Source organism: Mirounga angustirostris, unplaced genomic scaffold (assembly GCF_029215605.1).
Source record: "Mirounga angustirostris isolate CCGP_5_RB_7025 unplaced genomic scaffold, mMirAng1.0.hap1 SCAF_2, whole genome shotgun sequence".
NCBI classification, from domain to species: Eukaryota; Metazoa; Chordata; class Mammalia; order Carnivora; family Phocidae; genus Mirounga; species Mirounga angustirostris.
Genome location: NW_026991710.1, coordinates 5,120,118 through 5,135,333, shown reverse-complemented (window position 1 = coordinate 5,135,333; position 15,216 = coordinate 5,120,118). Strand labels below are relative to the sequence as shown.

The following is a 15,216-nucleotide window of genomic DNA, read 5'->3' as shown; positions in this document are numbered from 1 at the left end:
GCCTTCATGGCCCCGGCAGCCCGGCCTAGGCCACACGCCTGCTGGATCTGCCTTCCCGAAGCACAGGGACCCCCACCAGCGCTGGCCCCCCACTCACTCAGGAATGAAGCACAAGTGACCTCCCACCACTCCAGTCTCCCACCACTGCTCCCCTCGGCACCCAGCCCCTCCAGCCAGCCAGCCTGGAGCATCACCCTTGGTTTCTGAGACACATCACTGCCTAATGGCTGCACGCTGAGGGTCGGCCTTCCAGCAACAAGAGGGACCGATTCCTTGAGGACGTGGGATGTGCCAGACCCCGCGCTGCAGCCCAGACTCCCAACAGCGCACATGCACCTGCTACACCCCCTTTCCCACAGGCTCGTGACTGCAGTGGCAGGACCCAGAAGCCCCCTACTGGGGTCAAACCCCAGCTGGGCTCAGCCAAGCAGTTTCACACTGACAAGGCCGAGCTAGAAAGCTACTCAGAGATGTGTGTCTTTGAGCCAGACTTGCAACTGCTGAGCCTCAGGTTTCCCATCTGGGGAAGGGATAAAGAGGCTCCTTCTCCGTGGGAGGACCTCCTGAGTGAGCTCCATAAAGCACACGGGAAGTGCCCATGCACTGTTAAGGGGTACACATAAGTGTCCCCTCCTATGGCCATACAGCTAGGCAGTGGTGGAGCTCCCTGATGTCAGAGCACGCCCTCTTGACAACTGCCTACAAAAAGGCCAGGTTCCTACCCAGTGGGACCCCCTGTATGGGGCGCTCAACAGATTATCTGTCTTCAGGTCAACTCTGCCATGTAGGCTGTACTGTTGCCATTTTACAGATGGGAAAACTGAGGCTCAGAGCCTGTAAGATTCTTGCCCACTTGGTCTGTCCACTTCACCATTTCTGCCCCGCGCTTGGCACCAGGCCTGGGGTATGGCGGTAGGTGCTCAGTAAGTACCTGTGGACTTTGTGGTTTGCACAGGGAACAATCAGTCACCCACCCCCACCCCAATCGTGAAAATGGGGGTGTTCTTAGAGAGCGGAGCCGTAAAGTAATGCAAAACGAGTCAGGGTAGATTCAAAACCACCTTAGAACAGTAGAAGCTTATAACTAGCCACGGCTTTCAGCAGGTCTCGGGGAGACACCCTGGCCCAGCAGGAGGCACGTCCAGGCCCCAGGAGCACAACCTTACAGGAAATGAATGAATCAGGCTGACAATACCATTAACTCTCCCTGTTCTCATCCCAGTGTCCAAAAGGATTCTGATTATAAATGATTATAAATGTTCAGTGACTAACAAATGAACAAAGGAATGAATGAATGAACTTGACTTTCCAGACAACTCCGCCATTTAGGGGAAGTATATGCTGACATTTTTTCATCCATCCATCCAATCCATCACCCTGCACATGGTTCTAGTTCTCACAGGAAACTGATAAATTAGTGTTTAGGTTTATACATCAGTGTCTCTGAATTTGGTCATTGTAAGTCAGCCTATCCAATCCCAGCAAACATTTTAGTTCTAGTTTCAGAGCAGCCGTTGGAGGGTGGGGCTCTCAGTGCTAAGATGCCCCCTCAGCACACAGCCAGCTGGCCCTCCCACATGACACCTACTGCATCCCAACCCCTGGAACTCTGCTTTCCCTCCTGCCTCAGTCAACAGAGACTGTGACAAGCATTTCAGCAAGCTGCTAACTTGTTTCCTCAGCCCTATGCTGGCTCTGAAGAGGCTTGAACAATTCATGCAGAGATGAGCACTGGACTGGGAGTCTGGGACTCTGGATTCAAATTCTGACTCTGAACCAAGTTACCATGCAGCCCTGAGCAGACCCCTTGGCCTCCAGGTCTCGCCTCCTGGGCTGTATGGTGGCTGGGACCAGGCGGCCTCTGATGGCTGTGGGGGAACGGAAGGGACGGAGAAGGCGGGCCTTGCAGAGCTGGGCTGGGAAGGGCCAAGGAGTGGAGGAGCGGAGCTAGTGCTAGGCCGCTGAGCGGGAGTGTGGAAAACAGGGCTGGCTGTGTCTACAGAAGGAGCTGTACTTCGCCCTCACACCATCAGAAGCTGCGTTTGGTGGGGGTGTTGCTGGCTGGTCCCCAGGAATGAGTTTGTGTGCCTGCCTGTGTGTGAAGGGGGGTGGGCTGCGGCCTCAACTGAGCACCCGCCGTACCATGAACACAGACCCCTGAACAGAGAAGTTCAGGACCAGACCTGGGTGAGAACTGGCATCCATGACCATCCACACTGCCTGGAGGCTGTGTGACCTTAAGTCAGCCTCCCAACCTCTCTGGGCCTCAGTTTCCTCTTTGGATGGCTGTTAGGAGAGGAGATCCTCATTCAATTAGTTCCTGATTTTATTCACTCAACAAGTATTCCCCGAGCAGCTTCTCTGGGCCAGCCACCAGGGAGACAGAGATGGTTATGGGGCCACTCTGGCCCCAACAGAGGGGTGCTGACAAAGCTCCCACAACAGCAGGGGAAAATCCCTCTGGCGTACCACAGAGGACAGAGGATGTGGCTAACTCCGTGGTCCATGGGCTCAGGGAAGTCTCCCTGGACAAGGTCACACTTGAACTGCATCTCAAAGGATGGGTAGGAGGCTGCGGGACAGACAAGAATCCTGCCGGGGTGGGGAGCGGTGAGTGCTAAGGCCCTGGGGCACAAGTGAAAGAACCCCTGGTGCTTGCAGGACACTGAACTGACGCTGTTTGTGTGTCTGTCTCCGGCACTGGAGTGTAAGCACTTTAAGGGTAAGGACGCCCAGATCACCCTCCTGCACCAGGTGGGAGCACAGGGGCCAGCATGGAGCCAGAGTCTTGGGCACGTTCTGGGTGGGCTCTGTGGACAGAAGGGGAGAGGGACGGTTCAGGTCAGGCGGGTGGACAGGAAACTCACGGGCCCACAGCTGCCCCTGGAAGGGGGACAGCACTGTCTATGGAAACTACCTCTGGGAGCCCCAGGGCCAGGAAGGTGGCCGTGTACTCGGCCAGCACCACGTCATCCCCCATGCTCTGCGCCATCTCAGAGAGCAGCCGATCCTCCACCCCGTGTCTGCACAGCTCCTACAGTAGGTACGTGGTCAGATGGTTCCTCTCCTGGCACTTCTGGACCAGGGAAGCCAGCTCGGCCTGAAGGTGTGGGAGCAGAGATTCAGCCAGGTGGGTCCACGGATGCTGGGCACCCCGGGGATTGGTCGGCTGAGCTGGGCTTGGGGCCTTGGGTCCCTGCTCTGCATCTCCCAGCTGCCTGAGCTCAGCACTCTCCCTGCAATTCCTCCCCGTGCCCAGAAGCCAGAACCTGCTTTGAAAACAAGTCACCACACTGCTGCACTCTACCCGCCCCAGAGGCTCCCCACTGCCCTCTGGATATGGGGTCCAGGATCAGGGGTCAATAGCGTGGACTCCGCCACTGACCAGCTCTGTGACCAAGCTCCTCTCTACACCTCGACTTGCTCATCTGTACAACGGGCATCGTTAAGGGCACCAGGATAAAAGAGCTCATGTCCCTCTGTGCTTGGCTCCCAGCTTCCTTCTATCCTGATGGTTGATTTTTATATTTGCGGGTCTGTCTCCCACATAGCTTGGGAGCTCCTCAAGGTCAAGAGTGACACAGCCCTGGATCCCTGCACCATCGCTGGCCCATCGCTGGGCACAGCATGGCCCTTGGGAGGGATTTGTTCTACAAATGGTATGAGTGAGTGACCCCCCCCCACCTTGAAATGACCTCCTGCATCTGTGCATGTCTGGAGGGGATGACAGACTCTCGTCATTTGAGGGTGGCCCTGGGCCAGTCTCCTTCCCTCCTGGTGTGCTCTTCTGCTCCGTCAGAGGAGGAGGTGATGATCCTTTCCTGCCAGGACTTTTTGCCCAGAGGCTTGGGCACATCCCCTAGGCAGCGGTACTTGGACACCCAGTCCCGGCAAGAAGGCAGGGCAGGAATGGGGGGGGTCTGACTCGGAGGCCAGGGCTCTCAGCACACTTGGGTGGGGCTCCCCAGGCCCCCTGGATCACACCACCCCAAAACATCAGGGCCTCGTGCATTCAGCCAGCGTCTGCCAAACATCGTACGTGTGGCTCCCCCCAGAGAAGGCGGCCTTGTTGATGGTGATGGTGACTACTGGGCTCTTCATGAACTTGACCTCCTGGAGGGACCGTGTGGCTGAGGGGAGCCTTTGGCATCAGATAGAGCTGGGATGAAATCATGGCACTGCTACCAAGTAGCTCTGTGTGACTATGGGCAGGTCACTTCCTCTGTGAGCCTCAGTTTTCCCCATCTGTAAAGTGGGGCTCATGTTCCCCTTTCCAACATGTTGCTTGTGGACCTTAGAACAAACTCTGTGTGGAGTCCCTGGCATATGGCAGCCTTCATAGTTTATAAGGGATTATGGTGCTTGTTGAAGAAAAAGGTACAAGGAAATGATAAAAACAAGAGGGCGGAGCATGGAAGCATCACATTTTCATAGGGCATTACAGTGGACATTTCCACCGCTGACGTCAGGACAAGCTGTGAGTGGGAATTACCAACACTCCACGTCACAGCCGTAGACCTGAGCCTCCGACAGACGTGGGAGCGCTGGGAGGGAGAAGGGCTTGAGGGCTTGCGTGGCTCACGTTTCTGAGTTAACATCTAAGGAAACCGAGGCCCCAGCACGGGTCGGGCCAGTGAGTCAGTAGGGCCCAGGGCCCCCTCTGCACCCCGCCCAGAGACAGGACAGAAGGGGTTGGCCCTCCGGATCCACTCCCCAAATCCAGGTTCACATCAGAGGTGAAATGTGTCGTCTCCAACAAACGGCACGTCCGAATGGTGAAGAACATTTGGGCCAGTAAGACCACTTCTGGGAATCTGTCCTAAAGACACGTCTGGCTATGTGGGGAAAATCTTTCTAATAAAATGTGTGCATCACGGTGTTTATATATGAGAATGCAAAAGAGGGCGGGAGGGGGGAGGATGGACAGACGGACCTGACCACGGAGCAAGGGCCCGGCAGCTTTATGCACTGCGGCATCTCGTGCTTTGTTCTCCAGCAAGAACAGCAGATTCGGGGCTCAGGACAGACAAGGACAGGCCTTCTGGATTATTCTCAGGCAGGAAAAGCAGGACACAGACATGTAGGTGTGGTGGGATCTCAGACACATGTCAAGTATACTGGAAGAAAATACATGAAAAAACTAGATTCAAATGGGAATTTGGGGGGTATATCTCTTCTTTCCAGTTTTTTTTTTTAAATAATAAAGATGGACTAAACACCTAGAATGGGGAAAACCCGAGCTCTATTTGCTCGAAAGAAACATTTAATATTGACCTCATAGGCATAGTTGCTTTTTCTGAAGCTCATTAAGCTGAAAGAGAACTAACGTGCGTAAAATGCTGAGTCCCTGTTTACACAGCCAGCGTCTCCCCAGGCGAGCTGGGCTCAGAGAGGTTGGCTCTAGTCCCCTTTTTTCCCCCACACGGGCTTCTCGGTGAGGCACAGGGACCTTTCCCATCCCCGGCTCTGCAAGATCAGAGGAGGGAGGATGCCCTGAGCGCTGCCAGACTGCCGCTGTGGGGCCAGTTCTGTTGCTTCTTCCTTCGGACAGGAAGCATTCCCGGATTCCCCCTGCAAACATGCCAGTTTTTCGGTGCCATGTTAAACCTCTGGGTAACTGAGCCAGACACCCTGGGTCCCAATCCTGGCTCAGCCACTCACTAGAACTGTGACCTTGTACAAATCACTTCTCTTTCTGCCTCAGTCTTCTCGTCTGTAAAGTGGGGATAATATTAGCACCTACCTAATTAGTGAGGGTTATATATCGAGGGCTCTGTGAATTGTTTCCCTTTTGCTTAAAATATCCAGTTAACGCTCACTGAATGTAAACAATTATTACTATCTGGCATGCGTACGTGAGTGAAAGAACTCTGGACCTTCCAGGAAAGCCCCACACCTGGCTGAATACCAGCGAGTCATTCCCACTGATGCTTTGTGGAGCACAATTGCCCAGCCAAGTCCTGTCTAAATTGCTGACCCACAAAATCCTAAGACAGAGTAAGATGGCTGTTCTAGAAGTTCTTCTCCTTCATCCTCTTGTTCCCTCTATAGTCAGAACAAGAACGCTGCACAAATAAAAATCCTTCTTCCTCTTCCCAACCTCTTCTGATCTCTCACGCAGGTCTCAACCTTGCATATTCACAACCAGAATGCCTACGTATGTATATACACACATGAAATGACACCATTCAAACGTTTTACATCTTGGTTTTGTCATTTAATTTACAATCAAAGGTGTTATTTCTATGTCAATACATACGAACTGATCACATCTGTTTAAAATCTTGCATGTTATTTCAGCATGAGGCTGAAATACGATCTGTTGAGCCCATTCTTTATGAAAATGTATATCACTTCTTTGCTTCGCAAACAAGGCTTCGATGGACATTCCCACACAGCTCTTTCGGCATACCTTTCCGAAAGTATTCAAAGTGTAAAACACCAGCTGCAAGCAGACGGTCTTCTATTCAAAAGGCACTCGATAGTGTTTGCAGGCTTGGATTCAACCTCCTCTCTGCTTCGGTTTTGGAAACAGCGTGAATGCATCGCAATGAAAAAGCGAATGAGAAGAAAGCGAAAGGACAGCAGATGGGAGGAAATATTTGCCAGCCACATATCTAATATGGGACTCGTATCTAGAACATATACAGACTCTTGCGTCTCAACAACAAAGAAATAAACCACCCAGCTGCAAAATGGACAAAAGGACTGAATGGTCATTTCTCTGATGGAAGATAGATGAATGGCCAATAGGCATGTGAAAAATGCTCAATACCATCAGCCACTGGGGAAAGGCAAATCAAACCACACGGAGCTGACACTTCGTGCTCACTGAGATGGTCATCACCAAACAGACGGTAGTGAACATCGGTGAGCTCGTGGAGAGGTGGGGGCCTCTGCGCATGCTGGTGGGAGTGGGGAACAGAGCTATGGGAACACAGACCGACCTTAAGGTAACTGTGATTGAAATACTCCACCGTTATATTACAAGAATTTCATCAGAGAACAGAAAGCTACAAAAAAAAAAAAGAAGAAGAAGAAAAAGAAAGAACCAAATGGGAGGGGGCACATGAGTGACTCAGTCAGTTAGGCATCTGACTCTTGATTTCGGCTCAGGTCCTGATCTCAGGGTCATGAGACCAAGCCCCGCATCAGGCCCTGCGCTCAGCAAGGAGTCTGCTTAAGATTCTCTCTCTCCCTCTCCCTCTGCCCCGCCCCACCCCACTTGCACTCTCTCTTTCTCAAAAAAAAAAAGGGGGGGGAGGAGCTAAAATAAAATAAAAATTAGAAAAGAACAAAATGGAGGGGTGCCTGGGTAGCTCAGTCTGTTAAGCTTCTGCCTTCAGCTCAGGTCTTAATCCGGGGGTCCTGGGATTGAGCCCTCTATCAGGCTCCCTGCTCAGTGGGAAGTCCACTTCTCCCTTTCCCTCTGCCCCTCCCCCTGCTTGTGCACGCGCTCTCTCTCTCTCTCTCAAATAAGTAAAATCTTTTTTTTTTTAAGGACCAAATAGAAATTCTAGGATTGCAAAATATAATACCTGAAATTAAGAACAAAAATAATGAGTTTGTGAGTAAATCTGACTCTCCGGAAGAGTATTCACTGGAAGATGGGTTAGAAAAAAATACCCAAACTGAAGAGCAGAAAGAAAAAAACACATTGAAAATTGTGAAAAACAGACTTCAAAAGATACTGGATCTGATAAAAGCCCCAGCATGTGCAAATGGAATTATGTTCTTCACAGATCAGTGACAGGAGAAAAAAGGCCTAAGAGCTCCTTTGCTGGCTGATAGCACAGTGAGGAACATTCCCTGTTCACTGCCTGGGCTTTGCAAGTGGGTTCCAGCTCTGGGAAAGCTCTCTGCAATACGTATTAAGAACCATCACTACCCCCACTCTGCACCAGTAATCCCAGTTCTCTGAACTCTTGCATATAAACAGGAATGTATAAATTAATGGAAATAACCATAGATCCAACAACAGGTGAATGAAAATCACATCCACCCAATAGATTACTGCACAGGAAAAAAAAAAAACTGGGCACAAGGTCTAGGATGCAACAGACATGAAACTCTAAGTCTAGAGCATCTGATTATACAAAGAATGCACGGGAACGGAGCCAGAGATTACGTCTCAATGTTGATGGTGTGTTTTTCATCCATCAGCTTGTCAAAAACATGTAAAATGTGATAACATTCGGGGTAACAAGTGCGGGCAAACACATACGCTCATTTGTTCCTGGCGGAAGCATAAATGATACAGCCACTTTGGGGGGTTATTCGCCCTTACGTGTCAAAGTTAATTACATACATATCCACTGACCCAATAATTACTTTGCTAGACTTTTAACCTTTGAATATGTAGCAGAAACATATCCCAAGATAGAGCTATAGAAAGGTTCACTAAGCTTTGTCAAGCAAAGAAACAGAAAAAAATTGGATTTCCATAAACAAAGAATTGATTAAGTCAGTTATGGTTTGGCCTTATGAAAATATAGTATGGAGTTTTTTTAAAAATGAGATCAGTTTGTATGCGTTGATATGGAGATATCACCAAAATTTTCTATTAAATGAGAGGATTTAGGGGTGCCTGAGTGGCTCAGTCGGTTAGGCATTTGCCTTCGGCTCAGGTCATGATCTCCAGGTCCTGGGATCGAACCCACGTCAGCTTGCTTCTCCCTCTCCTCTCCACTCATGCTTTCTCTCACTATCTCTTGCTCCTCTCTCTCTGTCAAATAAATAAAATCTTTTTTTAAAAAGATTTTATTTATTTATTTGACAGAGACACAGCAAGAGAGGGAACACAAGCAGGGGGAGTGGGAGAGGGAGAAGCAGGCTTCCCGCCGAGCAGGGAGCCCGATGCGGGGCTCGATCCCAGGACCCTGGGATCATGACCTGAGCCGAAGGCAGATGCTTAACAACTGTGACACTCAGGCACCCCAATAAATAAAATCTTTAAAAAAAATGTTTTTTAAATGAGAAAATCAAGACGCAGAATATTTTTGTATGGTAAAATTTCATTTATGTATACACATCCACACATACACTGAATGTGAGTAGATAGGGTTGAAAAAAAATGCCGGAGTTCAGAAGGGGTTGGGGTCAAAGGGAGGAAGGACTATTTTTTTTTGTTTTGCATTTAAAAATTGACATAATTATAGATCTACATGCAGTTGTAAGAAATAATACAAAGAAACCCCTTGTATCCTTTGCCCCATTTCCCCCAAGGGGAACATTTTGCAAAACTATAGTATATTACAACCCTATAATGTCTATTATATTGTTAACAATCATGCTCCGATTTCTCTAGTTCTGCTTGTCCTGTGTGTATATGTGTGTACTAAGTTCTGTGCAATTTTATCCCCCACAAAAGTTCGTATCTCCATCATCACAGATAACGAACGCTTTCACATCAACAAGGATCTCTCTGCCCTTTCGTAAAATCACTCTCACTTCACTCCTATATATGTAACATTTGAAAACTAGTTAGACTATCTAGAAAAACGCATGTATATGAGTTTCAGATGGAACAGAAGTTGGTTGGTTGAGGGATTACAGGCCTCACTTCCTTCTGCATACTGCTCTTTACCTTGGAAATCTCATAAATACTACCAAAATGCTGGGAATGGTGAGATTTCGCCTGATTCTTTTTTCAATCTTCAAAACTTCCCAGAGGGATGCCTGGGTGGCTCAACCAGTTAGGTTAAGCGTCTGCCTTCGGCTCAAGTCATGATCTCAGGGTCCTAGGATTGAGCCCTGCATCGGGCCCCCTGCTCAGCAGGGGGTCTGTCTCCTTCTCCCTCGTGTCCCCCAATTCATGCTCGCTCTTTCTCTCAAATAAATAAATAAATACAATCTTAAAAAAATAAATAAAAACAAAAACAAAACTTCCTGGAGCATGGGCCCATTTCGTTTACAGGTGGGAAAGGAAGCGCGGCTCGAGCCTACCTCACCCTGAAGCTGGTCCCGAAGGTGGGCGGCTTCCCCGAGTGCCACCTGCAGCTGGAAGTGGGCAGACGCCTGGTCTCTGAGTTGGCACTGCAGGGTCAGCACCCGGTGCTGGAGCTGCCCCATGCGCAGCCTCAGGTCCTCCATGGGGGGGTCCGCCTCTGGGTCCCGCAGCTGTGGAAATCACCCATCCGATTGAAATGCTTAGGTTAGCTTAGCTTCCACACAATTTGTCTCAGCAAACAAAGGACCTGTTTTCCTTCTTAATTTTTTTTTTCTGGCTTACATTTTTTCTCAGGTCAACATTTTTAGAAAATAAAGGAACAGAAATCACCCCAAGTCCTATTAGCCAAAATCATCATTATTATCCATATATTTTTTCCCAGTCTTTTTGCTATGCATTTATGCATGTGCACATGTGAGCGTGTGGCCATGCTGGGGTTTTTGAGTGGAGGGGTGGGTGTTGGAGAGGGTCTGGGGAATCATAGAAGAACATTCTAGAATGTGATTTTCAGCTATATATGTGTGTGTCTGTGTATATATATATATTCAGATATATATATCTTTTGCACATCTTTTCAAAAATATGCAAAATGGCATGGCATTCCAGAATCTGTTTCAATCGATTTCAGTCACCACGCTGCTAAAAAAAAAAAAAAAAAAAAAGTATAATGAATGGAATTTAAGGTTCAAATCCAATTAGGAGATGCTTATTACATTAAAGCATCCTCCGTTTATATAAAACAGAGGATACTGCATTCCCCCCCGCCCCAAACGCTTTTCTTAAATCAGTACAAAATGGTCTCTCACTCTTTTTGGGTCAGACATGAGCGGGTTTCATATGGATGTCCTGGGGAGTTTCTGGGAGGCAGAAAGGTGGGAAGGAGAGGTGATTTAGCACTCGGGGGGGGGGGGGGCTGGATAGTGGTAATGCTGCTTCCCCCAGTGGTTCTGGATTCTCAGGTTTTATTTTTTAATAACTTCCATCCACACATAGATGCATATATACACACAGACACACCCATACATTTTCTCTACATAACATTTAACAGACCATTTACATCTTTGGTATCCTGCTTTTCTCCCTCAATACCATGTCAGGAGCATTTTTCCATATTATAAAAGGATGTTGAAAACACCACTGTGAGCATACATTCTGTGGCATGCTGAATGCTCGGGGCATTCTAAAACTTTCCTGCTGTGGTTGGGTTGTCAAAAACAGCCTTCCACATAACTACTGGACGGACCTCTGAGTCCTTCCCTGAGATCATCAGAGGGGGATTTTCTGGGCCTAGGGTCTGAGTATCATTAAACAATTCACATGCTACAGTGGCCTAGGAAGGTGCAGCACTGCTAATCATCAGGCTCTGTGCACAGGAACCCAGAAGCTCAGAGGCTTTTCACACTCCCTTCCTTTGGCTGTGGCAGTCCACCCTTCATTTAAAGCACCTGCCACCCTGGGAAGGTGAGGCCTGCCAAGGTCATCTCTGCCTTGTGCTCTTGGCCTGGTTGTGAGCAGGGGGGCAGAGGCTGAGCCATTCTGCTGGGAGAGGAGAGAGAGGCCAGTGCGAGGACAGAATCAACGTGCCTCGTGGCTGATGAGGACTCCCCCTCGGTTAGTAAAGAAATCCAAGAGCAGAATGTGGTTTTCTCCTAATTAATAGAAATTCACAGAGCGTGGGCCTGAGATGCACAGGCTGGGCCCTGTCAAGAACAGATGGGTGCTCCGGATGGTTTCATGAAATCCAGCTCTAAGACTTGCAAAACAACTTGGCCTTTCTGGGAAGTTTGGTGCCTTCGCTATGTCCGCTCCCCAGTGACTTGGACAAGGGGTTTACCCCAAGGATCCTAAGAGTATGTTCTACTGGATCCCCCAGTATGTTCTAAAGAGAATGGGCATGTGGGGTGTGGGGTGGGGGCCAGCCCTGCCTGCCACATGGGACGGCACCACCCAGCAGCCTTGTGATGGGCCCCATGACCCACTTGCTCCCAAAGGGGCATGATCGGCACTGGCTCCAGCCATATGCTCTCCGTGGGCTGAGAGCCATGGTGCCCACGGTCCTCGGGGAACTCTGGTGGGGGAGACTGACACAGAAACAGGCCATCTGACACAGCACGGCAAGGGGAAGTCAGGAGGCACTAAGCCAGGAGGCAACTACTCTTCTCTGGGCTGGTCGAGGGGCTCGCGAATCCGTAGCATCTGCTGATTCCCATGGCACAGATGCTCCCACTAGGACCAATGACAAGCTATGAAAATGGCGTCACACCTCTGCATGAGCCCATCCTGTGGCCCTGGAAGGTGCTGTCCCCCCAAAAGGAGACCCCGAGGATGTGCGGCAGTTCCCAGGAGAAGGCTGGGGTAGAGGAGAGGCCAAGCAAGGATGCCGGAGGGCGGAGGGTGGGAGGTAAACAGCGACAGCTAAGGCTCCCCAGGCCTGGATTAGAATCCACCAGAAGGAACTGGGATTTCACACCAAGTATAAGAGGAAGGGACAGAAGCATTTTAAGCAAAATAGCAACATGATCAAGTCTGTGACTTGGGAGGATGAAATGGGGAAGCTTTCTTGTCCTCTGTCCCCTGTGCATCAACAAACCTCATTTCCTTCAACTCTGGTTTTTGTCTGGAATCCTCCCTTCTTGTAGTTCCAAATCCCTCTATCCTGGCATCATTTCTTGACTACAAAGTTGTCTTCACTGTGTTCCCGCGTCCCCCTGGCCCTCTTCCTCCCAGTAGACAATGATCTTTTTACAAAAGAAATTGAACCACGTTGTTCTCCTGCTTAAAAGCCCCCAGCGGCTTCCCACTGTATTTAGAAAGGATCATAACTGTGGCCTGCAGGCCATCTGAGCTCTGCTCCATCTCACACCACACCCCACCCTTGCCACGTGATCCCGCCACGCTGGCTACTTTCTGTTTTTTCCCTATGAGCCAGGTTTATTCCTGCCTCAGGACCTGGCCACTTGCTTCTCCCTCTGCCTGAAAAGCTCTTCATCTGCCGCCCCTTTTCCCACCTTGAAACGCTCAGCTCAATATTCCTCTCCTCAGAGTCCAGTTTCTACAAGGTCTGACCAGCTGAGATTGGACAACTACAAAATCTGGGGAAATGCATAAAACAATTCTTTGCAAGCATCGAGTGGCAGCCAATGCAGGGCTACAATCCTTGAGGGAAAGGATGCACATCAAGGCGAGCTCCACATTCTCTCTGGATTTCTCTATGCAGCATTTTCCAAATGATGGTTCAGGAGTGGGAGCCTAAGCTGAGAGGGGTGGTCCTGCTTGATGGGGGACTCAGAGGCTGGAGTTCAGAGATGCTCTGATAGCTGGGTCTTTGGAGCAAAGTAACAGAAAGGAGAGAGCCAGGTACCTCCCTAGAAATGCCTGCTGGATCCATGGCTGAATCCTATGCTGGGTAGCACAGTGCGGGGTTTGGAGGCCTAGCAGAGAAGAGAAGCTGGCAGGCCAATTGCTGAGGAGACTTCAGAGGTCTCACACTGCTGCCAAGATGGCAGAGTTCTGGCTGAGCCCAAATTGGTGTCCTCAGTGAATACTCAGGGGACTCAGCAGCTGCCCCTGAAAGGTCATGCCCCAGGAGGAAAATCAGGCCCTAGGACTGGGTTGAAATTAACATACACCTGCCCAGGAATGATCTGGTCTGCTGATCCTTCCACCTGCCAGAGCAGAAGGCACTCAACATTCTCTAGCAGGAGATAACACCCAGGAATCTCTACCAGATATCCTACATGATGTCCAACATAAAATTTTGTTAAAAATCACTAGACACGTGAAGAAGCTGGAAAATGGGACTTAACCAAGAAATAAAATAGTCGATAAAAACAGACGCAGAGATAATCCAGATACTGGCATTAGCAGACAAGACCTTCAAAAATAACTATGATTATATATTTTTTAAAATATAGGAAAAACAGATGAATGAAAAGATGGGAATATTTCAATAGAGAATGAGGATCTCTTAAAAAGGATAAAATGTATATCCTAGAGTTGCAAAATATAACAAATGAAATTAAGAACTCCTTGGATGAAATTATCAGAAGATAAAATACAACAGAATACAGAATTAGTGAACTAAATAACGAGTCAATAGAAAATTCAAACTAATGCACAAAGCTTAAAAAGGGGGGAAAAATAGAACAGTTTCAAAAGATGTGGGATATAATCAAAAAGTCTGGATTCTAGGAAACAAGAGGAAAATAGGACAGAATAAACATCTGATTAAATAATAACCAAAAATTCTCCAAGTATGATAAAAGACTTGAATCTACGATTTTAAGAAGCTCATAAAAATCCAAACAGGATAAATACAAATAAAACCACACCAGACCCATCACAGTCAAATTGCCAAAACCCAAAGATAAGAAGGAAATCTTAAAAGCAGCCAGAGAGAAAATAACACACTTACTTCAGGAAAACAAAACCAAACAAAAAAACCATGACAAAAACAACCAATTTTTTTTTCAACAGAAACTGTGGGAGCCAGAAGGCAATGCAATGAAATCTTCAAAGTGCTAAAGAGGGGGAAATCTCTGCCTACCTAAAATTCTGAATCCAGCAGGGGGGATAATATCTCTTAAAAGTGGAAGTTGAAGTTTGTTTTCATAAAAAGAGCTAGGAGAGAATTCATCACCGGCAGATCCTCACTCTGAGAAATGACAAACTCTTTAGGCAGAAGGAAAACAGATCCCCAGGAGTGAAAGCAAGAATGGACAGCACAGGACCGTGTGGGAGATCCAGTAAATGTAGAAGATTATCGCTTGCCTGGAATAACAATAGTAACAATGCCTTATGAAGTTTATCATCCATGGGCATAATACATATGACAAAAATGAGGAAAAGAGAAAGAGTAAATGGAGATAAACTATTAAAAATTTTGCATTATTTATTAACAATTATTAATTTATTTGGGATTTCTGTATTATATGTTAAAAGTACTAATTTAGGGTACATTTAAATAATGAATAGATACATTCTGAAATCTCTAGGGTAAGCACTGAAGGAATGATACTAAAATGTATAGCAGAATGAGCTAATGGAGAAGACAAAGGAATAAGAGAAAATACTTACGCATACCAAAAACAAAGGTAAGAAAGGAGAAATAGAACAGAACAGAACAAAGAAAATACATGGTAAGAAGGGAGACAAACACCCAATTCTAGCATCACATGTATGAAATATATGTGGACCAAACACCCCAAGTGAAAAGCAGAGATTGCAAAACTGAGCCAAACAAAAACAAACCAGCCACATGCTATTTC

At 48.0% G+C, this 15,216-nt stretch overlaps 1 protein-coding gene across 1 annotated transcript in view; it reads right to left on the bottom strand.

Annotated features, from left to right (window-relative positions):
• Nucleotides 1–15,216, bottom strand: part of CUNH4orf50 (chromosome unknown C4orf50 homolog) — a 46,475-nt gene that overhangs the window by 9,396 nt on the left and 21,863 nt on the right. Inside the window, 3 exon segments of the mRNA XM_045881828.2 lie at nt 2,918–3,133; nt 5,288–5,311; nt 9,946–10,119. Coding sequence (XP_045737784.2) covers nt 2,918–3,133; nt 5,288–5,311; nt 9,946–10,119 — 414 coding nt within the window.